Genomic DNA, 27,878 nt, shown 5'->3' with positions numbered 1-27,878 from the left:
ACGGTAGCCAAGGAAGGTCGCGATACGATTACGAAGCAAAACTCCTTCATGAGCAATATGTGTAGTAACCCTTTCCATACGTGTGTGCTCGAGCTTCGCTCCTAAATATATATATGACTGCACAGACATTGACGTTCTATAGTTCTGTAGCAGCTCTCCGCTCATTCTCGTTCTCTCGCTCTCTCTCATCGTCGAGCGCAGCAGCTCTTTACTTTCCATATCCGGAAACTCCCGAAAACTCTGCCGATTCTGCTGTGCCATGCGTACTCGACCCGGGCCATACATTTCTCTCTCTCTCTCTCGCTCGCTCTCTCTTTCTCTTTCGAGTATACGATCTCTCGCTCACTCATGCTCTGCACATCGCGTGTATACTTGCTCTTCAAAGAGTCAAGGAAAACTTTTTATTTTTATTTTTTTTTGGTCTACTATTGTTCGACCGTGCCACAATTACCATCCAATTGATTGTTGTTCTATGTAAATGTAAATACTAGTACACGGCCCTCTTCTGTGATATTGGTCTTCGGTATAAGTAAATTCGATAAATCCCAGCACACATGCACACACGTATTGAGTTGATACTCCTGATTGTTGAATTTTGCTGCTCTGTGTAATTACTCATGCAATCTATGCAAGCCTTAACAGACACACATATATATAACCGATCCGAATGCGGGGAGGAGAGTGCAGTCCGGGCAGTATATCCGAAAATCTCGCAGTATCTCAGTACTTTCAAAGAAAATGTCAACGAAATGTTTACCGGGTTCTCTTGACGTTCTTCAATGTAATTTTTTTTATTATTTTTTTTTCTTTAAATCTTCTCTGTTGCTCATGTGTCGCGCAAATTGTGCTGGATTGCAGGTGGACTCTCGTCGCCCCTGCAGCGCACCGCGAGCGCTTCGCCCCACGGCTCGGCGGCGGCTCAGGCAGCTGCCCCAGCTTCCCTAGTCAGCTCCCAAGCACCACCGTCACAACCACCACCACCACCACCACCGTCACAAGTACCACCACCACATAGCCGCTCGACTCCCACACCTTCGTGCTCGTCGTCCGTGACCTCGACGACGAGCTCGTCGCTCCTGTTCCCGCCACCCTTGCAGAACGTCGAGACGTTCGGCTCGTTCCTCGGCGAGGAAATCGTGGCCAACTGGAGGCGTACACTCGAGAGATCGATCATCAATCAGCAGCAGCAACAGCAGCAGCAGCAAAGCACTGCTCAAGCTCAGCCAAGTCTAAATCATCAACTTGCATCGCCAACAGATTGCAACGTCGTCAAGTCGAGCACACCCCAGGAGGCCGAGAAAGCGCCGACGCCGCTCTCGGGTCACGAGACACCCACGCTCACGTCTCCGTCGGTGCAACAGCAGCAGCAGCAGCAGCAGACGCCGTCTTCGGTCAGTGACCTGGTGAACGGACCGATCGGCGCGCCACTGCCGACCAAGAGCCCGGCCCAGGCCACGGACTCCGAGTGCCACAGTATTAACAACAACAGCCATCACTTGGCCAACAACAACAACGTGATCGGCGTCGGCTCGGGCGGCGCGACGAGTGGCAGCCTCAACATGCTCGATAGCCTCAAGAGCCCGTTCCGTTTCGACGAGCGAACACATCCGTTCCGCTTCGGCGACGAGTACGGAGTCGCGGGCATGGCCGGCCGCCTCGGCGAGTCCCTCATACCCAAGGGCGACCCGATGGAGGCCCGGCTCCAAGAGATGCTGCGCTACAACATGGACAAGTACGCCTCGCAGAATCTCGACACGCTGCACATAGCCAGACGGGTGCGCGAGCTACTGTCGATTCACAACATTGGCCAGCGCCTCTTTGCCAAGTACGTGCTGGGCTTGTCGCAGGGAACGGTGAGCGAGCTCTTGAGCAAACCCAAGCCGTGGGACAAACTGACGGAGAAGGGACGCGACAGCTATCGCAAGATGCACAGTTGGGCCTGCGACGACAATGCCGTCATGCTGCTGAAATCCCTCATACCCAAGAAAGGTGAGTGCCCGTTCGATCGTCCAGTCATTGTATATTGTCGATCGAATCAACCAGTCTCTGTCTCTCTCTTTTTCTCTCTAGTCTCTCTCTTTCTCTCTCTTGTCTCTCATCTTTCTATCTGAATCTATCTATCTATCTGAATCTCTTGCCACGCGACGACAACTGTCTGCTGCTCTGTACATATTAGATTATAATTATCAATTACAAATTAATACTGCTATATTATCTCTCTTGCCACTCATTATACATTGCCTTATAAGCACTGCTGCTGCCAGCGAAATAATAATAATAATAATAATAATAATAATAATAATTAATAATAACAAAAGTAAGGTTTTTAGTAATTATACATTTACGATATACTAACCGGCGCAATTCAATGATGCATCCATGAATACATGCGTATTTTTTGCTGTCTCAACTTCACTAACTTGACTTTGCTCAAACTCTATCACTCTGACTTTTTTTAATTGATAATACGCTGCAGCGGGGACAATACAAGTTTCAGAGCAACATAATGTAATTGATTATCATCACGTTATAACTAGCCAGATAGCAAGTGTACATGTAGTCAAACGTAAATCTTGTTTTTTCTTATTAACGTACAGCAGCAGATATGTGTGTTGTTTTGTGTATACTTAGTGTTATGTTTGTTGTAAGCCTAAACAAGAAGATGAATATACAAGGTAAAGTCAATTCGTGGGCCTGCGAGGGAACAGCTCTCAATATTTTCGAGAGCTCGAGAATCGGAATATGTCAATTATTATTGTGCGCATCTCGAGCTTGGCACGAGGTTATTTATAATGGAATAGATACAGGAGCGTGTTGTTTTGCTGTTGCGATATGTCTGGCACATCAATTGGACGGGCCCGTATTGGCCTGGCATCGATTGGGTGCCTCATGGCGATGGCGGCGGCGGCTTCGGGTGCTCGTTTGTCAGTCGCTTAGACTCGCGCGCGGAGCTTATGATATTGAAATTGGCAGCTCAGCGCAGGATTAGACTGCGGATGCCGAAGTGTCTATGTACCGACGCGAAGGGATTCCTCGGAGATTCCTACCGACAGCACAACTTCTCTTTCTCTCTCTCACTCTCTATCCGCGTGTGCTATTGCAGATACCGGTATTATACGCGTGGTTTCGATTGGAGACAGCGTGTATTATTCGCGGGAAACGTCAGAATTTTTTTCAAATGCTACGATGTCACTTTTTTCTTCTTTTTCCTTCGATTAGCATTTAGAAATGCTCTTGCACTGGAAACCCTTTTGAGGAACAGCAGCTCAACCAAATTTAGCTGATTACATTTAGCTGTATGAGCCCAATAATATAGTTCTTACAACTAAATGTTTTATCGTTATTACAACTATATAAACGTTTAGCTGTGAGATCGTAATATGTAGCTATATTCATTTGTATACACTGGTTATGTTTACTCACAAACGATATTGACGTTTAGTGATAAAAGATATGGACGATTACGTTAAAAATAAATTAAAAAGCTACGGGCTTGAAAAATATATCGAAGCCTTTGAAGGTATGTGAATTAAATGATATCTATATTTAATTGACCAATATTTAATGATATTTTATTGTATTCTATTTTATCATTATTTATTTAAAGAAAACGAAATAGACGAATTGAGCTTTAAACTCCTCAACGATGAAGTTATAAGGAGTATTTTCACTAAGGGAGGGCCACGATCTATATTTCTAGCCAAATGGAAAGAAGAGTTCGAGGGAAAAAACGATGAAGTGATCTTTTATAGGCATCTTGAAAAATTTTTGATAGAGTGCAAAAGATTTTATCTTCAAAACTATATTTCAGGTGTATCTGGATGGATCATTTCTTTTTAATAAAGACTTGAGTAGTGATTCTGTGGATAGTCAAGCTAATATTCTTCAACCACCTGAAAATTCTAATACAGAAAAAATTCAACCTGAAGTCTACAACTTCGAGAGATTTGACAATCTACAATTGATGCTGCAAATTACTTCCCCAGTGACCAATGTAATTGATGTACTCCAAAAATCGATTCAAGGTATCGCTATTCTGGCCCACTACAAAGACCACCATGACTTGACTTCTGACCAGCGAGGGATTTTAGCAGAAATAATAGTTGGCGAAGAAATGCGTAGCTCAAGTTCATTAAAGTAAGTTCCTTGAAAATACACTGAGAAAAAAAATTCATTGATTCAATGAAATATTTATTTAAATACAATCTATGAAATAATTTCATTGGATTAATCTTTTTTTATATCATCCAACAAAATATTGAATTATTTTTACCAAAGTTTCATTGCTTTTCATTGAATTTTTTTTCTCAGTGTACCGGAGCTCACGTAAAAAATGTTTCATGATGGTTTAGGCATTACGTAAACCTTTAGACGCAGTATTTTATTTTCATCAAAATTCATGTGTTCAAACATCGTATTACTAGTTCCTTACACTCTAAGTATTAAGTTGTCCGTATCATCATCGTCTGTCGATCATGCTCGGCGTCTAAAGGTTAAATTTTTCTTTCAAAAATTTGATTTGTGGATTTGCCAATCCATTTATTTAAGCAGTGCTTGCATAAAATTGTTATAAAATTCTTATTTCTCGTAAAAGTTCTATAAAAAGTTTCAAATAATATAATTATTTTTATTTCTTGTCCCGATTTTCGTAGCATACGTCCGTCCAGGCTAGACGAGCTCTCAAGATTGATTGCTGAAACATTTCCAACCGAGGAAAAGGAAATTTACTATATTCCTTCTACGACTAATAAAGTGTCAAAGAAAACAATTTTTGCCAAAGGAAAATTGCACGACAAACACGCTACTCTTCGTGGTCTACTGCTAGGAAATCATCTTACCGAAAGTATGAAAACCAAAAAGAGGAAATACATTGATGTATCAAGTGAATGCCGAATGATATGCCTTGGATTTCGCGAGTTTTTTTCAAAAGAAGAAGTAACGGAAGCAGAGAAGAAAGTCATGCACGATAAGATAAATTGGCTGAAAATAAATCTGTCCCCGTGGACGACAATTCGGAAATATTGGCAAGATACATTTTCTCAAAGAATGAAGGAGCTTATAGATAGTCCTCTAAGTTTCGATGTCACCTTGGAGTACCCTACACTTCGGCATCCAATTAATGGTGCCGAATTGATAGAAATTGACTTTAACTGTGCATATCCTAATCATAGTAGCTGTTTTGAAGATGAGTATGCTCAAGTTGTAAAAGAAATTGTAGCGTTTGCCAAATCTCGTCCGCGTAAAAGCAAAGAAATGAAAGGCTATTTAGATTTGATTGATAATACTGTAGATCATGGTAATTTATCATTTGATAACAGGAAATACCGAAGGCAGATCAAAGTGAACAGTTTTAAATGTGCTCTCTGACATTTTTTCTGAATTTTTTTTACAGCTACGTAAATGTTTTCTTTTTTTGTTTTCGAATGTTTATTTTCACCTGGCTTCGATACCTCTTCAAGTTATTTTATTTACAATCAACATAACCATAAATAAATTTTACAGATTTAAAAGTTTTGCTGTCCCTGAATTTATTACCACTGCTTCTGTCAAATCCTGCCCAGATTTCAGTGATAAATAACAATTCAAAGCTGTCAACGGAAAAGTCAAGGCCCGCAGAAGTATGGAAACCCTCTAAATCGGAATCACAAAAGGCGTTTATACTTCTGGCCATAGTAATTTAAAAATTCAACATCTTCTATTTTTTTATACATTTTTAATGTATTAGAGAGTTAGTCTAAATAATGATTTTGTGTGAGTACATGTATTTTTTTTTTTTTTTTTAAGGACGAGTCAGAATTGGAAATTGTTCTTGCTGAACGGAAATCAGATCTAGAAAAGTATGGACTACTGCAGCAACCTATGCTGGCTATAGTAGAAAATAATGGACTCATCAAGAAAAGTTTTGTTGTCATTAACGATTTCAAATATGAAATCACCTCACCACTTCGAGCTTTTGATGTAACATACAAGAGTTTTTTCTCACTGCAACTTGTTTATCCAAAAGAATGTTTGATGCCATGGATGGTAATTCAAAAACGGATATATAATATGAAAGCAGAAACAGACAACGAAATACCACCAGGTGTATACGCATTAGTTGCTGACTTGCGCAACACTAAATAGATATCGATAGTATTGGTTTACATTGAATTTAAATTTAGTATAAAAAATGCCGTTGTGTTTCGTTTGTAAAAAAACATTGAGTATAGATCTGTTAGATTCCCATTTAAAAACCCATTATAAAGATGAATTGGTTCCTTATAAATGTGGAGAAAATCTATGCAATCGTTCCTTTCCATTTTTCAAATCTCTTCGCAGCCACTGGCAACTTAAACATAATAACGAACACTCTGTCGTTAACCTCAACCCATCAAATGATTCTACATTCACCAATATCAAAATACCACTGAAACTTGAATCTGATCAGAGAGATCATACTCATAACATAGAAAAAGAAAAGTTCGAAAAAGTTGAATTATTAAAAAATATTATCATGGATAAAACTTTTAACTTTTATAATGATTTAGATCTTTCTCAAAAGCATATGCAAGATTTCGTAATAAATACGAAGGATATACTTAATTATACTTTTGATATCATTAAAAAGGAAGTATCGAATTTGTCTGAAAATACTGGTGTAGATGTTTCCAATTTAAATAATATGATAGATTCTCTGAGCATGGCCTTTGACGATATTGACAGTGATAAAAAGCGTTTAGCATTTCTTACAAAAAAAGGATACTATTTAACCCCAACAAAACATCGATTAGATAACAGACTGCAAGGTATTAAACGCACATCTAGTGGCGTAGAAAAAAAAGGGTCCTCTCACCATGAATCTTATATTTATTTATTTCCGTTGAAAGATACGCTCAAAAAAATTTTTGAGTTACCAGGTGTTTATAATGCTGTCGTAAACTATGTATCATCTCTTGACGAGGAAAAAGACGTAATTTCTAATTTTATTCAAAGTCCGTTGTGGAAAAAAAAAATTGAAAATTGGGATAAGTCAAAGAAAGTGTTTCCTTTAATTTTGTTCTCTGATGATTTTGAAACGGGTAGTCCATTAAGTAGTCATGCTGGACAAAATAAGTTGGCTGGTACATACATATCTTTACCATGCTTTCCTCCACAGTACCAATCAACCCTTTCCATGATATTTCATGTTCTTCTTTATTACTCGAAAGATAGGCAAAAGTATGGGAATCGTGCAGTTTTTAAACATTTAATTCAAAATCTCCAAATTCTTGAAACAGAAGGCATTGAACTTTCAATCTCACAAGAACGGGTACAAATTTTCTTCAAACTAGGTCTCATAGTAGGCGACAACTTAGGTCTACATGGTATTTTAGGATTTACTGAAAGCTTTAACGCTAATTATGCATGCAGATTTTGTAAAATGAATAAATTTCAACGATCTATTGCTATACAGGAAGATGAAGCATACTTGAGAACGAAAGAAAATTATGAGAGAGATGTTAATGTTCACGATGTCAGCAAAACTGGAATAAAAGAAAGTTGTGTGTTTGAAAATTTACCTGGTTTTCATGTTTTGGATAACATTTCTGCTGATATAATGCACGATTTGATGGAGGGCATTTGTATGTTTGATCTGTGCTCTCTCATCAAATATTATATCGAAAAAAAGTTCTTCACTCTTGATGATCTTAATTTACGTATAGCTAGACATGATTGGGGCATAGTCGATTGTAACAAGCCTACCCCTATTTTTCAAAAAGACTTGCTGAACGACGTTATACGTATGTCAGCTTCGGAATTATTCCAATTCACGACCCACTTTGGAATTTTGATTGGTGATTATATACCAATCAATGATCCAGCATGGAATGTATATATTGTGTTGCGCAAGATAGTGGCTCTAGCCACTTGCCCTGCTTTGCAACGAGGATGTAGTACACTTTTAAAAAACCTCATAAAAGAACATCATTCCCTAGTGATTCAAATACTAAAAAGACCGCTTAAACCTAAAGACCACATAGCAGTGCATCTATTCTCTGTCATGAGAGAGACTGGTCCTTTAGTAAATACTTGGGGAATGAGATTTGAGGCTAAACATCAAGAGTCAAAAGTTGCTGCTAATTCAATACATTCTAAAAAACTAGTATGTGATAGCATTGTCAAAAAACATCAATTAAAATTAGCTTGCATACTTTACAAGCAAGAGATAAGCTCAAAATTCCAAAACGGCCCATCACAAGAAATTTCCTTTGAAGAATTCAAGTCCTCAGTTCAAGAAAAACTACCGCAAAAAAATGATCTCTTCAATGAAAAAGTTAAAATTTTCAACTGGATTGAAAAATATGGCAGTAAATACCAGCCAGGAGTGGTCGTATGCGTTGCTGAACAAAATGGTCAACCTGTATTTGGAAAAATCAAGTCAGTTTGCGAAAGTAATGGCAAACTTTTATTGGTTTATAATAGATTATTAACGTCTTTTTCATGCCACGAGTACGCATATCTTGTGCAAAATGTGTCTGACAGCTCTGATGTTATAGAATTTGAAAACCTTGTTAATTATAAACCACTAAGTATTGTGGGCGATCAATTTATATTGTTGAAAAGTTATATGTAATTTAATTCTAATATAAAATATAATAAAGATTTTTTAAACCATATGATAAATTAATGTCATGTATCCGTTATCAATTTTTGACGCTTATCAACGAGAACGTACTCGTCTGACATCGAAATTAAAATACTTAAGCATGTAAAAGCAAAAGATTTAAAAAGTTGTGTCTGTACACCTCGCTTCTCGTTTGTTATGATGAAAATATATTAATTGAGCTGTATCAGCTCAAAAAATTGAGTTGGCAGAGCAAACAATCGAGTCGAGCTCGTATAACCCTTTATTGAGTTCTGCCGGCTATACATGGTTTCCAGTGTGTAAGCCTGCGTCTATAAGCATGTGTATTTAAACGCTCGTAGAAGTGTAATGTGGGTCGAGATAAATATGAATCGTTATATACACAACAATTGCCCGAGGGAATTCTATTCTAAAATGCCTTGTTAAGCCTTCTCGATGCTCGCGCTTTCTCCGCAGCCGCGCGTACGTATTATATGTGTGCATAACAGATATATCTATATAAATGTGCAATACTAATTCAAACCCGCATCAGCTCGACTTCCGCTGCGTCTCATTCTCACAGGCGAATAAAACAAAGCCCAAGAGCGCTAGTTGCAAAAAAAAGCAATCGAGTCGTACTCTTTTCCTTCTTTTTTGGGGGGTAGATAACCCACTCGAAGAACAATTTTCCGCCAAATTTTCGCTTTATTTTCGGAGGGTAGTAGTGGCTACGAACGGTCGAATCCGAGTGGCGGCAAAGTTTAAATTGGGCAGGAATCGAAAATCGTTAAAACTAACGAGTTCAGGCGTACATATACGTTACGGAAATTCGAGAGCGAAGGAAAGCGAGAGCTGTGTATGTGCAGCGCGGGCTACGTATGGAAAGTCAAACTTGTTCAAGAGGGCAGAGAACGACGAGGAGAAGAGAAAGAGAGAGAACGAGAGGAAGGATTGTGATAAGAGGGATCCTGGACGTCGAAAATCGTGAACTACATATTCAGTCGAGAGGGTGATTATAAACAGCGGGGCTCTGCTCGAATATGAATCGATGGCTATTTGGACACAATCGATGCTTATGCGCGCGAGCGTCTCGTTGAAACAATACGAGCTCTTGTCCACGCCGAGGAATTATTTCGGAGAACTGCTCCTGGCAGCGTCAAAAAATCGGCAAAGATCGGAAAACCGGTAGCCACGTATATGCATTATGCAGCTCGAGTCGTGATCGGTCGGTCGCGAGACAACAGAGAATCTTTGTACAAAATCTCTGGTGCGTTGATCAAACGATTGGAACGAACGAACGAGCGAGAGAGAGAGAGCCTCTCAGCGCCGACGTGTACTGCAGCGTTGGAGAGGCGCAACGCGTGCGAAACGATTCAGCTTAATTGCGCAAAGACAACGCACACTCGTATACATAGTAGTAGTAGTAGCAGATCGGTCGAAGAATCGCGCCGCCTATACTCACGCACACGCGCGTATTTTAGCGTCAATTATGCCGCGCGCGAACGAGTTTCATCAAGCCTTGGGTTATTATATATAACTATAGCCGAAGCTCGCGCGCGCACATGTAAGCGCACGCGCCAGACTCGCCGCGATCTTTCCAGTTGATTTTATTTTCCCGATTTTATATATCGCGCTTTTCCCTCTAGCGCTTCGCGATTATTATACTTTGGAAATTCGCGAGGAGCTCGACGCAGGCTCCGCAGCTGAATTATGTAGGTGAGCACTTCCGGGATTTGCCCGAATGACCGAATGTTATATACGAGAGAGCCGCATTCCCACGGAATTATAACGAGTGCGTTAACGTGTACATGTGTGAATGCGTTTTGTAACTCTTACGTTATATGCGTCGTACGCACATACGAGCATTGTCATATTTCTCTCTTACCCGCGATGCGCGTAGATTTTACGCCATTATAATTGCAACGAGGGCTTCCTGATGTGTTTTTCGCGCGTTCGCGACATTCTGAAATGGAGCGACGACTAGCTGGGGTATTGTTCGCCAACGATCGAGCGCGATTGCTCCTACGTATTATTATACATATATATTATATGGAATTTTTTGTTGTCGCTGCCTGTCGTTAGCTCTCATTGTTACTTGCGCCTGCGACAACGTTTAACTCGCTCGAACATAACGAATAATTATATCACGGATTTTTCAAACAATATCTCACTCGAGTTTATACATGTATAATACTTTCTAGCGCGGCTTGTTCATACGTCTGTGTATATGTATACGTTATATGAATACATTTTGACAAGGTAATTGGCTCAACTCGTGCGCGGCCGCGATTTCTATCCTATAATGGCGCGTATCGTGGATTCGATGCAATAGATTTCACGAGTGCACTACTCTCTTGCCTAGGCCGCCACCTCGCGATCTCGCAATAACTGCGCGCGCGCGTGCACATAATACGATGATGCATGAAAAATTTTACCACGACGTTCTCACACCACAGTTGCAAAGAGAAGAATAAAAAATCATCCAACTATCGAAACTCGCACGAATGTACATACATTATTCAACCTATATATGGATTGTCGTAATCGAGCAAGTATGGTGTTACGGTGGGCGATAGTATCCTGTCTGTATTCCTGCGCGAGTTCGGTGCGATAGAAGAAAAAAAAGTAGGAATAGCTCGTCTTTTCCCACTTTTTATTAGTTTTACATAGGCTGCACACGAGTACTTACACATAGATCGCAGCCGCCGTGTCCAGACAAACGAAGCGTTAATAATTATATTATTAATAAAGTTTCGTCATCCTGCGGAAATGAAAATCGGGCCCTGGCCGCGCAAATTATATCGGGGCAGCGCAAAGTCGAAGCGTTCGCTGCGCGTAGCCAAGCGTGCACTCGTATCGGAACGTACTCGTGTGTGCTCGCGAGAAAGGCAAATAAAAATTTTCGCGCTAGAATCACAAGCTGCGGTGTGCACGTCTTGTCATAGCACAAAAGAAGATACAAACGTATGTGAGAACCAGTTGGCTGCATTTCAACGCATAATAAGTGAAGACATAAAGAGAACGGGGGAAGGGAAAGAAATAAATCACGAAATAAAAAACAAAAAATTGACGATAAAATAAAAGCTTTTTCGCAATAGACGTTTCAAATTAATTCAGAAAGTCTCATCGTGTTTGTACGTACTTGAGCTCGGATCTTGTGAAGCCGAAATTAATTAGGTTTCGTGATTAGTCAATACGATTGCGTGGGTGTATGAAAAAAAAACTAATGAAATCTATATCCACGTGTTTCGGTGAGGATTCGAGAAAAATATTTGTCCGGATAAAAAAAGTTATTCATACTAGTAAATAAAAATCGTGTAAAGTCTAGCGCAGCGTGAAAAATTCATTGTAACTTTCGAATGCCGCAAGCCGCGCGGAGAAAGGAATTTTCTAAAATCGGAGTTACGCGCGCGCAATACATTTGTATATCGGGCGAAATCGCACACATGCCATACGGTACACTCGAGGAGGCGCAGAGACGTTAACGCAATGGCGAATCGATCGAAGGTCGATCAGCGATAGGTAGAGCCCCTCTCGTATCAGAGAGCTGCGCAGTGAGGAATCGGGCTCTGCCTCTCGCTTTATCTCGCATGGCCCAGTGTGTTATAGCGCGAGAGCGTACCCACATGTACATTACACGTGTGCGAGCCGTACGCAGCCGGCCGGTCTCGTGCGCACCACCGCCACCACTCTTCGTCGTCGTCGTTCCGTTAAGCTGCACTGGCAGTGATTCAAGCGCGACAAGCTAGGCGCGTGTGTGCCGCATCTATATCTCGATCGCGAGCATATACATCTATTCGTACAGATGCGATTTTTAAGTCTTGGCTGGCACATATTCTTGAAACTCGTTCGCGTATATCAAACATCAAATTATTCAAACTTTCAAACTTGTCCACTTTTACACGAGTACGTACAAGAATGTGGTCGTATGCGCCTCGCTCGTGCAACGAGACAATTCGGCAATATAATAATACACGAGGAGACGACGAGCTGTTTCGACTCTTTCAACGATTGCCAAGCCCGGTGTTTGGCTAACAAAGAGCGAGACCCGAAAACGAGCGTATCGCAATTCGCGACTGTACGCGTATGCGCATTGTCTCGATCGAAGGCCTATATCGCGCTCTCGCTGCAGCAAGACGAGTAACAGCTGTTTCTGAAGAGCAATTAAAGACGAGTCTCTCGCTACGTGCACGCGACTCCACAGAAAACGATCGATAACTGATTCGTCTCCGAGACTCGCGGTTGATTGGTCAATTAAATGGGAAGCACGTAATCTAGAGAGATAGAGAAAGAGGGACAGGGGACACTCTCGTACAGACGACGACGAGGAGGTGAGCCTATGTAGTATCGAGCAAAGCTAAGGGGGTGCTGAAAGTCGAGAGCTTACTGCACGAAAGTGAGAGAGACGAGCGAGTACAGAGAGGATATTTTAATTATCGGAAATGGGATATACATAGCCAGTACACGAGAGCGTGAGCGCGCGCGCGACAAGTAATATCGATTTAAGGCAGCCAAGCAACTTTAATTGCTATCACCTTTCGATTTCGATTCCGATTCTCGAGAGAATCTTTAATTCGCTATCTCCAAGAGGGTGCTAGGGCCTACGTAACTGCTGCACGCAGCCACCGAGTGGGATAAAAAGATTCGTTATTTATGTAATTGACTTTAGCCGCACTTCTTGCTTCGCTACTCGATAAATATATATATGTACATACATAATCTGTGGGTGCGAGTGTTGTGTGCTTTTTTCGAGTAATTAGTTCATAGCCACATAGTTGTTAAGTAAACACAAGACAATTGAAGAACGCGCCGCAAGTCGTGCCCTCACGTGTAGAGTATGTTTCAGGCAAGGAACAGAGTAGCGGCGGCGGCATGCCCGGCTTCCCGCGGCCCTCGCAGGACAGCCAGTCGTCCATGCCGGGCGTCGGCAACAGCGCCAGCGACAACGGCACCTCGGGCGGCGCGCCGGGCTCCGTCTCGGCCCAGGAGATGAGTCAGGAGCAGCAGCGCATCGCTCACATGCTCTCCGAGTCCGGGCACATGCTCAGGGCGCAGCAGAGCGAGCACGAGGCGTCCAACGACGCCGACAGCAAGAGCCCGAGTCGACTCAACTGCCCGAGCCCGTTCGGCAGCAAGGACAGCCAGAATCGCCGCCTCAAAAAGTACGAGAACGACGACATTCCCCAGGAGAAGGTGGCCAGAATTTATCAGGAGGAATTGGCCAAGCTCATGGTCCGCCGCAACGAAGAGATGCGAGGCGCGATTCCCTCCAGGTAAGAAATTTGTTATCCGTTTTTTTTTTCACACCGCCGGACACCACCGGTACAACTAAACGACTGCAGCAGTGCATTTCTACGACGAGCTATTATTGTTGTATAATGCGTCGAGCTGCTCTTATACTCTTCGTCAGCACTCATAACGGGTTTATATTTAAAGATTTTGGCAGACGTGTCGGTGCTATTAGATTTTTGTAAAATAAAGAGTAGCGAATCGAAGGCTGCGACTTTGTTGCTTCGAATAATTTGCAGCAACTCGTCACCTAATTCGCACTTATATAATATTGAACTGTCGGGCAGTACATTTTTCATTTGCAAAATTTATTTTCATACTCGCGTTTCGCAAGTTTTCAAGAATACAGAGCTCATGTGTTCCGATACTAATTAATTTTTTCGCGACTCAAACTTTCTTATTGTACCTTAATCAGTTCCATCGATTATTTGCTACCGTTCATTATTCAGGCAGCGCTAAATTCCGCAATTAGAAATCACACGTAAATGTTTATCTCCGGTGTAATAAGTACTATCTTACATGATGTGTTTTGAAATGTCGTCTCGTTGAAAAATTAATAAGAAATTATTACAATTCATCCGTTCCGATTTTTTTCTATATTAACGCTAATGAAAAGGTGGTATTGCAAATATGGATGAGGACAGCAAAATGAACGCGATTAATTTTAGTGCGATGTTTCCGTTTTTCAGTGGTCAAAATCTCCAAGGCATGGACCGCACCCAAGACGAAATCAGAATGGCTCTGGAAGCCTATCAGCGCGAGCTGCACAAATTCAGCACCGCTCAAAGTTTGCCGTACCCGCCACAAATATCCAGCCTATTGGCGCTCCAGCAGCACGCGATTCAGCAACACCACTTAGCGACCAACGGCGCCGCATCGAATTCGGCCGCAGCCGCCGCCGCGGCGGCAGCAGCAGCAGCAGCAGCGGCCGCCCAGGATCTGAGCCTCGGCAACATCCTCAGAAACAAGATGATCAACGGCGTGTCGGAGGAGGAGAAGGAAAAAATGGAGGAGGCTATGAGGCACGCGGGCAGCGCATTCAGCTTGGTGAAACCTAAGCAGGAGCCTGCGTCGAGCGCCGCAGCCGCCGTGGGCAGCCAGTCGACCCCCGGAGGCTCGTCGGCCAGCTCGCCTCTGGGCAACTCGATCCTGCCGCCGGCCATGACGCCCAGCGAAGAATTCACGGGCGCCGCGGCGGCCAGTCCGCTGCAACGCATGGCGTCTATTACGAATAGCCTGATCAGCCAACCGTCCACTCCGACTCATCACTCGGGCAATCAACGACCGCTCAAAGCCGTTTTGCCTCCCATCACTCAGCAGCAATTCGATATTTACAATAATCTCAATACAGAAGACATTGTCAAGAGGGTAGGTTAAACGAAGATCATACAATTTTTACAATTTTTTGCATGAAGTTTGAGGTATACGAGTTCTAAATTCTGACTTTTCGTTGCAGGTAAAGGAACAGCTTTCACAGTATTCGATATCTCAACGTCTGTTTGGTGAATCCGTTCTCGGTCTATCTCAAGGATCGGTGTCGGACCTTTTGGCAAGACCTAAACCGTGGCACATGCTCACTCAAAAAGGACGAGAGCCTTTCATACGCATGAAAATGTTCCTAGAAGACGACAATGCTGTGCACAAATTGGTAGCCAGCCAATACAAAATAGCACCGGAAAAGCTCATGAGGACCGGCGGCTACGGCGGCCTGCCTCGTAAGTTTAACTCAGGTCAATATAGATGTTTTGTTATTTTATTTATTCACACACCTAGCTCAGTAGCTCTACGTTGCTGTAACACGTGCATTTGTTATATTTCTTGATTGTCTCGTTGAGTGTGCCAAATTTTTGTTTGTTCGTTATCATCGTCTCATTGTAAGACATTTGAATTTGTCACTGTAAGGTTTTTCAAGAAGACGTGAATTCAATCGCATACATAATTGCACTAATGCTACGTTGACAGAGCTTCTGAACTACGTTTACATTTCTTTGTCGAGATGTTTTTTTATGCTGACAATGAATTTTACTTTACAGCTTGCGGAACACCGATGAAGCCAATGCCACCCACGAAACTCGTCCAAGAGCAATTACAAAATGCAGCGAAAGCCCAAGCCGCGGCGCAAGCGGCCGCAGCCGCTCAACATCAGCAAGAGAGTCAGATGCAACTCGGTCCACCACAGCCAAGTCCGCAACTGTCGCAACAATCGCCAATGATGCTGACTCCGCCGGGAAGCGTACACGCGCAGTTGAGCATTCAAGAGCTCCAGAAGAAGCAGCAGCAGCAGCAGCAGCAACAGCAGCACCAAAGCGGCCAGATGAATCTGCACTCGCCGCACCATCAGATGGCGCAGTCGCCACTGCGCGCTCTCCATCCACACATCTCGCCGAGCGTTTACGAAATGGCGGCCCTGACCCAGGACCTTGACACGCAGACTATTACGACCAAAATCAAAGAGGCTCTCTTGGCCAACAACATTGGCCAAAAGATCTTCGGTGAGGCAGTTTTGGGTCTGTCACAGGGATCAGTCAGCGAGCTTCTGAGTAAACCTAAGCCGTGGCACATGTTGAGTATCAAGGGGCGAGAGCCTTTCATTCGAATGCAGCTTTGGCTAGCCGATCCTTCAAATATCGAGCGCTTGCAAGCGTTGAAGAACGAGCGACGAGAGGCTAACAAAAAGCGACGCAGCAGTGGGCCAGGCCACGACAACAGTTCCGACACTTCCAGCAACGACACGGCTGAGTTCTATCACGCAGCTTCCCCTGGACCAGGTCCGGGTCCCACATCGGCCAAGAAACAGCGTGTACTGTTCAGCGAGGAACAAAAGGAGGCTCTACGACTGGCATTTACCTTGGATGCGTACCCGAACGTACAAACCATCGAGTTTTTGGCCGGTGAGCTCGGTTTGTCGTCGCGAACGATCACCAATTGGTTCCACAACCATCGCATGCGGCTGAAGCAGCAAACGCCACACGGACCACCCGAGCCACCGTCGCCCTCGCGCGAACCTGGCCAGCCGTTTGACGCCGTGCAGTTCCGCGTACTCCTAAACCAAAGACTCCTAGACCTGCAAAAGGAACGTTTGGGCCTGGGAAACGTAACTCTCAACTACCCGCCGTACTTCAATCCAAATCTCGCGGCCCTCGTTGGCAATGCTCTCAAAGAACAATGCGCTGGTCTAGACTTGTCGATGGGCTCGCTCAAAAGAGAATTCGACGACGATGACGGCGATGACGCCATGAGCAATCTCGGAAGCGAAGATTCGGACGGTTCTAGCAGCAGCGTGAAAGGTCGCGAGTCTGCGGATATTCCAGCACCAGCCAACAGCGCCCCCAGTGGTGGCGTCGGAAGTGGTGCCTCCGCAGGCCGCTCGAATCGCCGCAAGCCGGCCGCGCCTCAGTGGGTAAATCCCGAATGGCAGGAGCCATCGGCGGCTCGTGCTGCAGCGGCCGCAGCAGCTGCCGCTGCCGACGAGGTCATTATCAACGGTGTCTGCGTCATGCAAACCGACGATTACAGCGTGAAGCGAGAGCCCACCGAGGAAACCGTCCGAGTCGATCCAACTCCGGTCCTCGATCGATACGAAGACGAGGCACAGAGCGACGACGCTTCTTCCTCGGTCTCGGCTCACAATGCTCAAGCAGATCGCGGAAGCTTGTCGCCGAGCCCCAAATCGGCGGTCAACAGTCCAGCCGCATCGCCGCGACCGCCGTCGGCTTCGCAGAGTCAAACTGCCGAAAATAGTCCTAAGGAACCTGTAAAGGCTGAGCCCGATGAAACCTGGGATTTTTAAATTTAGAACATAAACCAAAAGACGAAAAAGAATCGATCGAGAGTAAGAAAGAATAAAAATAAAATAAAACATATAAATGAGCTGCGACTTAACTGAAACAGTAGCTCGGACTTGTATTTATCGTATTCCAAAGCTGTGAGCTGGCCAAGGCAAGCCAACGAAATCGGTCGTTCTTAAGACTGACAGAGCATCGCACGCGCGTCGATTTACGTAAGCGTGGATGACATGCATAGCATCATTATTATTATTATTATTATTAACGTAATAAATATAACAAATAATGCTAGTTAAGTTTTTCGGTTATTTTTAAATATAACAATTATAATATTGAAGCCAGCAATAGGATTCGGCACGAGCCGGGTCCTGCCTATGGTTAGGGCATTAACTTATCACGCGAAAAGTGAACAAAGATAAAAAAAATTAAGATATAATGTATCTTAAAACACAAATTGAGCGAAATCAAAAACGTTTACAACTTGTACACTTGCGGACAAAAATTGAAATAATATTCATCAACGAATCGGAAGTTAAGCACGAGTTGCATAAATCAGTGGTGATCGAGTTAGATGATAATTTAGCGGTAAGATTATCGAAATTTGAGAGAATCCCTTTGTCGTTTACGCGCGCGCTCTTCGAAGAAATTTGCTCCGAGCTTTCGAGACGCGGCGAAGAGTTGCAGTGAAGTATGTATAGTATATACTCCGAGAAACGTACAAGGAACGGATTTTCTTAATAACAGTGCAATTCAAATCCCCCCCTTCTCCCACCACTCTCATCTTCCCCTTGTCCTCTCCTTATACATATACACACACGTAACCAATTGTTAAATTGATTTTTAAACGAATAGAGGAAAATGAGGCGGAATAATGAAAAATAATAATACGCGCCCGCGCAAGTGACTCGTTCGTCGTACGCAAAGCGAGTTCGCGAAATTGCATAATTGTGATTAATGTTATCGTTTATATCGGCCCCGATTCCCCTTTTTTCGAGCGAGAGAACCTCCTTGTTAGCCATTAAGCTGTTGACGTTATTGCATATATTTCACTCTCGAGTTGCGTACATGCAAAAAGTACATTATATATAAATATATATTATTATTATATATATCGAGATGAAAAGATGAAGCGATTTTTATGTTGTTGAACGAGAACTAAATAAAAGATGAATTATGCGAGCCATTCGATTGGTTTTCTATTTATTTGTATAATCTTTATTCTTTATCGCTCCGTATTATATTGTACGTCGCGCCAAAATCGAGACTAGATCGCGTTCGTTATTAAGAATCGTTACCAATGTTAGTTATAAATATTATTATTGCATGATTATTATGACTATTATTATTATCATTATTATCATTATTATTATTCATTATTATTATTATTATTGTACTAGATATCATTAGTTACACGATTATTATCATTATCATCTTGATTATTAAACATTATTATTCATTACACTATATTATAACTATATAAACGTTTTGATATTTATTATAATTATCATTATTGTGGCGATTTTTGGTATTTTATTGCAACAAGTAAATATTGTACAGTTTTATGATATTTAATTATTTTCATTGCTAAGAGCAAGAAAAAGGCTAAACCAATATGAGCAAATATTAAGTGATTCGCCGATGTGAGTTTTATTCTGTTGTATTCGTTTCACAATAAAAAAGTGTAAAATTTACATTCTTTAGCAAGTGCAAGATAACGAATTGTATCATATTTAAAAAGAAAAAAAGCAAATTGTGTAATCTTTAGAAAATATGCGCATAGATGAGAAAATTTTGAATTTTCATTATTGTCATTGTCATTCACACTCTATTATAGTTGTATTACGTATAATGAAAAAATTATTGTAATCGTAAATAAATCAATGTACATGTATAGTAATATTATGCATGTATGCAATTGTGTGCGTGTATGTACGCGTGTGTGTAAATAAATATATGTATTTATTTCAAATCATCATCATTGTCGTATTAAGATTGTATTGAAGTAAATAATTATTAATAAATATTTGAAGAATTAATAAAACGAAAAACTCGGCTTGGGAAGCCAATGTGATAGAGCTTACGCGCTAAGAACGACGAAAAATGAAGGGACTAATATTATTACAAAAAAACAGCGGTTCTCAATCATATTGACTTTGTAGACTTGCATGTAAACAAAAAAAATTGGGCTTGACACAAATTCATTAAAGTTAGCCCACACAATTATATTAAATATAATTAAACGAAAAGTAAATAAGTATGTTCAAATACTGCGAGAGAACTCCCCAAAATGCGCAAAAGCACATTTTCTTCGATGGAAAACGCTCATTGTACATATAACATTAATAAATTGTATATATAGCTAATTATGAGAATACAGACAAAATTAAACGAACAAATAACTTGTATAAAATGAATAATTACTCTCTTACTGCTCTAGTTAATCCAGTAAACAAATCGTATCGAAATAATCATGCGCATGATCAAATATGAAAAAAATGATAAAAATTCAATATTCAAGTCATAAAAAAATTAGCAATGATTTAGTCGTATGTAGATTTTCGCAAGCGGTTTAAAAAGCTTCCGAAAGAACAAATAATTTGATTGAATATTAGCAAGTTTTGACAATTAAACGGGTGTGTAACGAATGTGCAGCATTGCGCGCGTGAGAACGTTATTACGACGAAAAATCGAATATTGCGTGACTAAAAAATATTCGATTTAAATCAAAACATTAGCATCAGCGCAAATGTAGCAGGAGTGTTGATTATCCGGTTAAATAAAATTTTCTAGTCTCCGTGTTGCACCGAGAAATGACGCGCATTTTTTACGACTTAAAAAATGAGTGAAAAAAAACAAAATTGTAAAGGTCGTCATTCTATATGTAACGGTAGCGTCGTATGCGAGTCAACCAGTAATTATTTTTCATTGATTTATTATCAAAAAATAAAATTGTTGTAACATGCGCAGGCTATATCACAGAGGAACAATTTTTCTGAATCAGAAATCGACTTTTAAATATATCTACTCTTAAGTATTAAAATAAATAAAGTAAAATAGCTTACCATGATTTCATACGTTTTTACTTGCCAACTTTTGCACGTAATATAAAAAATAAAAAGAGGCACGCGATGAGGCGATCAACGCCGACAGTCGATTAATACAATTAAAAACTTTTCCGCGACAGGTTATGAAAATTTATATTAAAAGTAGCTCAACACAAGAAAAATTGATCTCCAAATAAACTTATATTTCTTGTGTAAACCGTTCTCAAACATTTTCAGACATTTATAGGGTATTTATTTTCATTTTTACTACCGATTGAATGACCCGAGCGTCGTTATACGAAAAGCATTTCTAAGATTCAAATTTATTATTAAAACTGGCGTAAGATAACGAAAAAGTATTGAGATGAAAATTTTCAGTAATGTCTTATGATTTTCCATTCCTCGAGTCTGTACGATTAGGGAATTTTTGTAGATATCGAGAGAGTATATAGAAGTAAAATAGCCAATAGCTTTACTAAAATAAAAATTTTAAATGCAGGAGAGCGACAATGACGAAAAAAGATAACGTATAGTTGGCAATTCGAGAAATGTGTAATATATATCATATAAAATAGATACATGTCAACTATTAGTAGAAGTGATTCGAAAAGTGTACGCACACAACTTTTTTGTTGTTGTTTAATTCGTATTGTTTATTATTTTTTGTTTTTTCTAATAGAATGACAAAGGCAAATATTATTACATTCTATAAGACAAAAATTGAGAGGGAAAAACCATATCGTAAACCTAACAATAAATATTTTACAATATAAAAAATGTAGATAGATACTCGATAAAAATACAAAAAATTATATGAGCGAATCATTTTTCAAATTTTTTCGCACAAATTCTTCTTTTTGTTGCATGAAAACGAGTAAATATACCTAAATATTCTATACATACACAACCCCTGTCAAAAAAAGTAAACTAATAAAAGAGAGATCACAAGTACTTGGCGTAAGACTACCGCCGCAAGTCTAATTCTTCTGGCGCTAAATAGTACTGTATATCAAAAGAAAAGAACAAAGTGAAACAAAAAAATGATCAAACAGAGATTTGCCTGCAGTAATGAAATAGATTAATTATTTGTACGTTTTTTTTCAACTGTATCATATAGCTTAATAACAAAAATTATCCTGTACATTGCATCGACGCACTATTGCACTATTGTTTTAAAAAAAATTGTACGTTTATGGATTATTATCATCATTATGATATAATGAACTTAAAAGAAAAAAATAAATAAGGTATAAAAAATATTTCAAGATGTGAGAGATTTATTGTCTTTATATGATATAGCTTGTAATGCTCTTTGGCTGAATTAAAAAAAGTAATAAACGAATAAAAAACGAACAACTATTCATGGAGAATATTGGCCAAAAATTCATATCCTCTTCCAAAAAAAAAATACAAGACAATTATATTAAAACTGGATAAAGAAATGAATATTGAACGCTCGTTTGTACTTATTGCGAATGTGTTTCTGTCTGTTTTCGCAAAGCAAATGAATATCTGATACTTGACGTAAAAAAAACCTTTCATTGTATATAAATATACATATAAAATATTATTCATATGTCACTGTCTTCATGAAAAATTTCTAATTAAAAAACTGTATAAAAATTTGCTTTTATTATCATTGAAATTTCCTTTACTTTAGAGTTCGACACTTATAACGAGCTAAAAATTTGATTATCTATAAGCAGTTACAGTTTGAGTATGGATATAAAAATCGTACCCATAGAATCTTATGCTAAATATTTTTCTTTAAATTCAAAATAACAAGTGGAGACGATGTTTGCTTTGATTGGTAAATACGAGCATGATAGTAGCAACATTAGATCATAAGAGGGTCTGAAGTGTACATCTGAAATGCCATGTCATGGTATACCGATCAATGGTAAGTTCCCATAAGTAGCTATTCAAGATAGGTTCATTTAATACGAATTTAAATCAGTATTAAAAAAAATGATGGACAGAATGATTTATCAAATCAGGGTTTTATTTTCAAACTTGAAATTAAATGTGAATGTACTATAGAAAAGTCGTTCGAAATACAGGAAATTTATTGGTAAATATAAAAAAAAATCTATTTTTTCATCAATATGCGCAAGGGTCAAAGTTAAGGTTGAAAAAATGTATTAATACAAAAGCTTTTCAATTTTTATTGCATGTATTGTAAATTTTTACAGAAACATATAAAAACAGATTTTAATAAATCTATTTTCAATATTTTTCTGTTAAAATTGATGTAACTCGAAAATTCATGAATTTTGTTACAAAAAAATATTCCAGCGTGTTTTTCTTGAATATTAAATATTAATGATAAAAAGTTTTTCCCTATTCAAGTTTTCTGGTGCGATATTCTTATCGAGAATTTCACAAAACACACATGTATCTTCGTGTTAAGAACTATTTTTTAATTATCGCGTTCGCACTTTTGCGCAACGAATGATCTCTTTTAGCATACTCTAAGGTATTTTGTTAATGGTAAGTTTTACTTTAGCATAACTTGTATTTAACGATTTATTTATTATTTTTCATTTCGATTTTCGACTTTACAAAATTTATTTATATTATACCATTACGAAAGTAAGAAAATACGAAACAACGCTAAGGAATTATTTATCGATATCAATTAACATAGATGAAGTCATTTTACATGACACCTTTAGAGTTACAAAAAAAAAGATTACAGCAAGTAAGAAAAGAGAGGGTAGACGTTGAGGGTGGCGCGGGTGGGAGGAATTTGTTTTGACTAAAATCGTGGAAAACAGAGGGGGATCGTATTCATTGGGACAGATTTGATTTACAATAAGTATTAACATTAAAATGCGCACAAAAGATATTTTTGTATTATAAAGCTTTGAGTCTTTTCTTGTGTCATAAAATTATTCATATAACCAAGAGTTGTTGCTGCCTATGAATTTTCGTCTTTCCGTTTTCAGTTGAATTATTGATACGTCGGTTGATCATAGTCCTAGGGACTCCGTACATGGATGAGTCTTGACTTTTTTCTTAGAATAAGGTTGTGACAGGCTTTATCTAGGTATTCGGGCACTGTTATTTGTCAGCTTTCTGCTTAACTTTGTTTCGCTTTTGCAGTGCTTATAGTTTTCCTGGAAAAAATTGTTCATGATTAAATAGAGAAAATCAATTAGAGACTTACAAAAATTAAAAAGAATAATTTAGAATCACCATGAATGTCTTGTGAAAATGAAAAGGCATTTTTAGCGAACAAGTATGAACGTTAATAACACATAGTAGAGTCAAATCTTGAAATAATCTTGTACAACACACACACACAACAACAAAAAAACACAAAACCAATGGTATTGAAAAAAATTGCATTAAGAAGCTACAGCTGCATAATAAAATATGTTTCGCTAAGCAGATTGATCATTAAGTACAGTGATAATAAGGTTCAACAACAATTTACACGAATTAGTTCATTAAAAATTTTAATGCAGCAATTAATAAAATTAAATCATGAAAATTAGGTCATAATTTGATCATTCCTTATAACTATTAAAATATAATTGTAAATTGACCATACATAAAAAGGTATTGGGAGTTAGACTTTTAAATTTTTTTCATAATTTATAGTTTCAAATAAATAAATATTGACATTCTTATTGCATCAAAAATGTTAGAATGTACAGAATATCATTGATGCAAACAGAAACTCATGACTTGCAACATTGAGTTTTCAAAAGAAAAAAAAATTAGACAAGAATAGAAAAAGTTTTTAGATAATAAAATCAGGAAATTTTAATATCTGAAGTATAAAAATATACATAGAAATTGAAAAATAATGTGTAAGAATAGTTAATAAGTAGTGGCGAAAATAAAAAATGATCAATAGTTCAAATTTTAAGCAAAAGAACTCACCATAATCAAGTCATTCCATTTAAATATGTCCTCCTATCCTACACACACTCTTCCTGGCTTTTTCTAACACATCGAGCCACTTTTCTCTTAAATTCTGTATAACTTTCCCTCCACTCTTTCTGTAATTAAAATCATCATTATATTTACATTATTATTCAGTAAATAGTACATCTTGACCGAGAAATAAAAACAAAAATACTAACGGCAGCATCAACATTTGCTGGGCTTTCATCATTAGGATCAGCAAGCATACTTATCACACTTATGAGAATAGTTTCAACGGTGTGAACTGGTAACCACCGTTCAGATGCTTTTTCATATCCCCATTTATCATCACCAGGTTCGTGTAAGATCGATATGCATACATCACCATTCTTTTCAACTACAAAACATTGGTAAAATGAAATACAATTTGTAAAGTTTATACTTAAAAATTTGAATAATCAACTTACTGTTTGGATGCCATATTTCTGTGATGAATTTCATGCGTGGAGGCCTTAGTGGATACTCTTTTGGGAACTGTAAATGTGCTTTGAAAAAACCACCCTCACTGTAGAATAAAAAGTAATTCATTGAGAATTGGCAATTAAATGTTCATGAATTTTATGGAAAAAGATTAAGAAAAACCACTTACTACAATGTATCCGGAGGTCCAATAATAAGGACTTCCCATCTGTAAATGTCATGGTCATCTACCAAACCAGCTGAGAAACCTTCAACTGGATTTTTATTTAATTCTGCAAATAAAATTATCATATTATTACAATACAAGAGTAAAATATTCAATTTCTTATATAATATCAATCAATCAACTCAAGTAAATTCTTGAATGAACAATAAAATCATCAAGTATTGATTTATTTTTTGTATGTGAAATCAATGACTCTATTCGTTAAAAACTCATTTTTGTTTGAGACAATGAAAATCTAGTATTTCATGGTCTGATTAAATGTTGGACAACTGCAAATTTAAATAATTAAGGTAAATATTTACTTTTAGGAACTGAAAATGACAGCCAGCATGTAATCAATGAGAAAAGTTCTTTAAAAATTCCATTGAAAGAGATTTTTCATTGTTATTGGACTCTTGCATCTAGTCAACTTTCGCAATGTATAAATTACATTTTGAAACTCGAATCTATGAGATGAGCGTTACAGAAAGCCATTTCGTGAATCACGAGAGACGACTATATGCAAATTCGTTAAACCGAAAGAAGGCGTCAAGATTGTGAGGTTATGTTCTTGGTCAGCGTTGTGGTCCCGGTGTGAGAAACTCGTGTCCATGCATGTATCATCGTGCTCATTACACGCATATCATCAACACAAGGGGTTGCATGCAGCTCGACTCGCACTCGGCACCTCGAAACATATCCGAGGCTCTGAGTCGCTGTTTCGATGCGAAGATGATGCAAAACAAAAGGGAGACAGAGCATAGAGCAGTGCAAATGCCCTGGCTTGTGTGTACAAGCAGCGAATGCGAACAAAAAAAAAGGAAAGAAAAAAAGATTGAGAAAAATATATAGTGGACTCTCTCTTTCTCGAAGCAAAGCTCTCTATAAATACAACTCGCGGGGTTACACCTTGAAGCCAAGGAGAGTCATAAAGAGAAGACGCCGAGCAATAAAGCGTATAAAGAGTTTTTAACAAATGGAAAATGTCGTAATTTGTCGAATGTATACACATTCACAAAACGTCGGAGAGAAATCGTCGTCGGTGTGCGCGCCATCGTCGTTTTTAGGGGGCCGAGAAAAGAGAGAGAAAGACACACACACGCAAAACGACAAATGCGGTCGTCGCATATAGCAGGGTACGTGTATTAACGTCGGACTCCAACGAGCTCGAGCCGGTCAGAGCATTTCCGAGCGCACGAGGGGTCGTTGTACCCGAAAATGAGATGGACGAAAAAAATGAAAGAAAGAACGAGTCGAGCAGGGATTAAAAGGGCCAAGTCCCCGACTAGCTGGAGGCGCTCTCGGCTCGTAACGTCGCGTCTCGTCTATTGATTTTCGTTATATCGGGCTCTCGCAACATAATCTCTCCTCGTGGAGGTGGCGAGTCGAAGTCAACGTTCTTCTTCTTTTTTTTTTTAATCCACGTGCACGAGGACACGTATGCGGCACCTATACGTGTACAAAGACTCGATCGAAGCAACAGAAATCGTCGTTCGCGGGGATGGCTCGCGGCGCGCTTCGGTCGACGGCCCAGACGACGGCGGAGGTTGATGTACGAGACGTAGTGCACGATGCGCGTCCGCCCGTACGTATATCATGGCCTTGCGAGACTCGCTGTCGTTGGCTTGGCACAGATTACACACCGCACTATCAGACTGATACTCGAGATGATAATTATTCGGGCTTACCTGCTAGTTGCTTTCTTAAAAGTAATGATGACTGTGGTTCTGACATTTAATTAATTAATTCTCGTTTTGTAATGTCAAATGATGCTGGACGACACTGAGCTTAAAGTGTAAGCTGCTGCGGGATCACACTCGAAAACGGTTATAACGTCGACTGAATGTCGTTAGAGCGGCTCGGGAAAGTTAGACCACCGAAAGTCGCTGCCGCTGCTGCTGCTACTACTTAGACTCACTGCTGCTGCTGGTTATAATACAGCCTGCCTCATGTCGCGACGTCGTGCGGCGACGGGCGACCCGTCAATTTACTTGTATATGCGCGTGCGTGTGTCCGGACGGATTCACTATTGCAGACTTGCATGTATGCTGTATATGTATTGGCCCATGGTGAAAGCGAGACGGTCGCGACGTACGATTTACGAATGCCTTCTACCAAAACTTTCAACTGCCCTCGCGCGAGTGCAATTCAGATACTGTATAAGTATTCGATCCGCAGATCTTGCACACACGCATACAGTGTGGTGTATCAGTGTGCAATCGCGTATTTTTCAAACGATGTAGAGGGGTAAATGCGCCAATTTTTGAAAAATTATCACTTTTCTTATTTATAGAAATTTGACAAAACATTTGATAATATCACCGAAAATACCTTATGTTAGCAAAAAAGTTGAATTTTAAAATCATGTATTAATTTTAAAGTAGTGACCATATTTCTATAAACATTATTAAACGAAAACAGATGTACATTTTTTAGTTTTTGACCACCTATTTTATAAGTATTTATTTTATTTTTAAACCATTGTGATAACAAAGAATAATCTGATTCATAAAGAACTTATGGGCGATTGTTAAAATCCAAAAATCTAAAGCTTTAAATATGTAATTAAAATGATTCTATATGAGAAGATGATATTTGTCAGCAGCAACATTTTT

At 39.5% G+C, this 27,878-nt stretch overlaps 2 protein-coding genes across 9 annotated transcripts in view; one reads left to right on the top strand and one right to left on the bottom strand.

Moving 5' to 3' along the window:
* Positions 1-19,020, top strand: part of LOC106658064 (homeobox protein cut) — a 115,619-nt gene extending 96,599 nt beyond the window's left edge. For 4 of the 8 annotated variants that reach the window (XM_014379874.2, XM_023460891.1, XM_014379873.2 and 1 more), the window contains exons 5-9: positions 859-1,989; positions 13,419-13,857; positions 14,542-15,241; positions 15,330-15,603; positions 15,907-19,020. In XM_014379874.2, coding sequence (XP_014235360.1) covers positions 859-1,989; positions 13,419-13,857; positions 14,542-15,241; positions 15,330-15,603; positions 15,907-17,663 — 4,301 coding nt within the window. In that variant the 3' untranslated portion in view covers positions 17,664-19,020. The remainder of the gene's footprint in view (positions 1-858; positions 1,990-13,418; positions 13,858-14,541; positions 15,242-15,329; positions 15,604-15,906) is intronic. The other 4 variants (XM_014379877.2, XM_023460892.1, XM_014379876.2 and 1 more) reach the window with 4 other exon arrangements.
* Positions 19,021-23,214: 4,194 nt separating this feature from the next.
* On the bottom strand, positions 23,215-27,175 carry LOC106658051 (ubiquitin-conjugating enzyme E2 G1). The gene is made up of 6 exons (XM_014379855.2): positions 26,952-27,175; positions 25,228-25,330; positions 25,046-25,143; positions 24,797-24,975; positions 24,594-24,712; positions 23,215-23,821 (listed from the first exon to the last, which is right to left on the bottom strand). The coding sequence occupies exons 1-5, from the start codon at positions 26,995-26,997 to the stop codon at positions 24,632-24,634; spliced, it is 507 nt and encodes a 168-aa protein (XP_014235341.1). The 5' UTR covers positions 26,998-27,175; the 3' UTR covers positions 23,215-23,821; positions 24,594-24,631.
* Positions 27,176-27,878: the final 703 nt, after the last annotated feature.

The sequence above is a fragment of the Trichogramma pretiosum genome, unplaced genomic scaffold, assembly GCF_000599845.2.
Source record: "Trichogramma pretiosum strain Unisexual culture from Peru unplaced genomic scaffold, Tpre_2.0 scaffold6, whole genome shotgun sequence".
NCBI classification, from domain to species: domain Eukaryota; kingdom Metazoa; phylum Arthropoda; class Insecta; order Hymenoptera; family Trichogrammatidae; genus Trichogramma; species Trichogramma pretiosum.
This window is presented reverse-complemented; position numbering and strand designations above follow the sequence as displayed.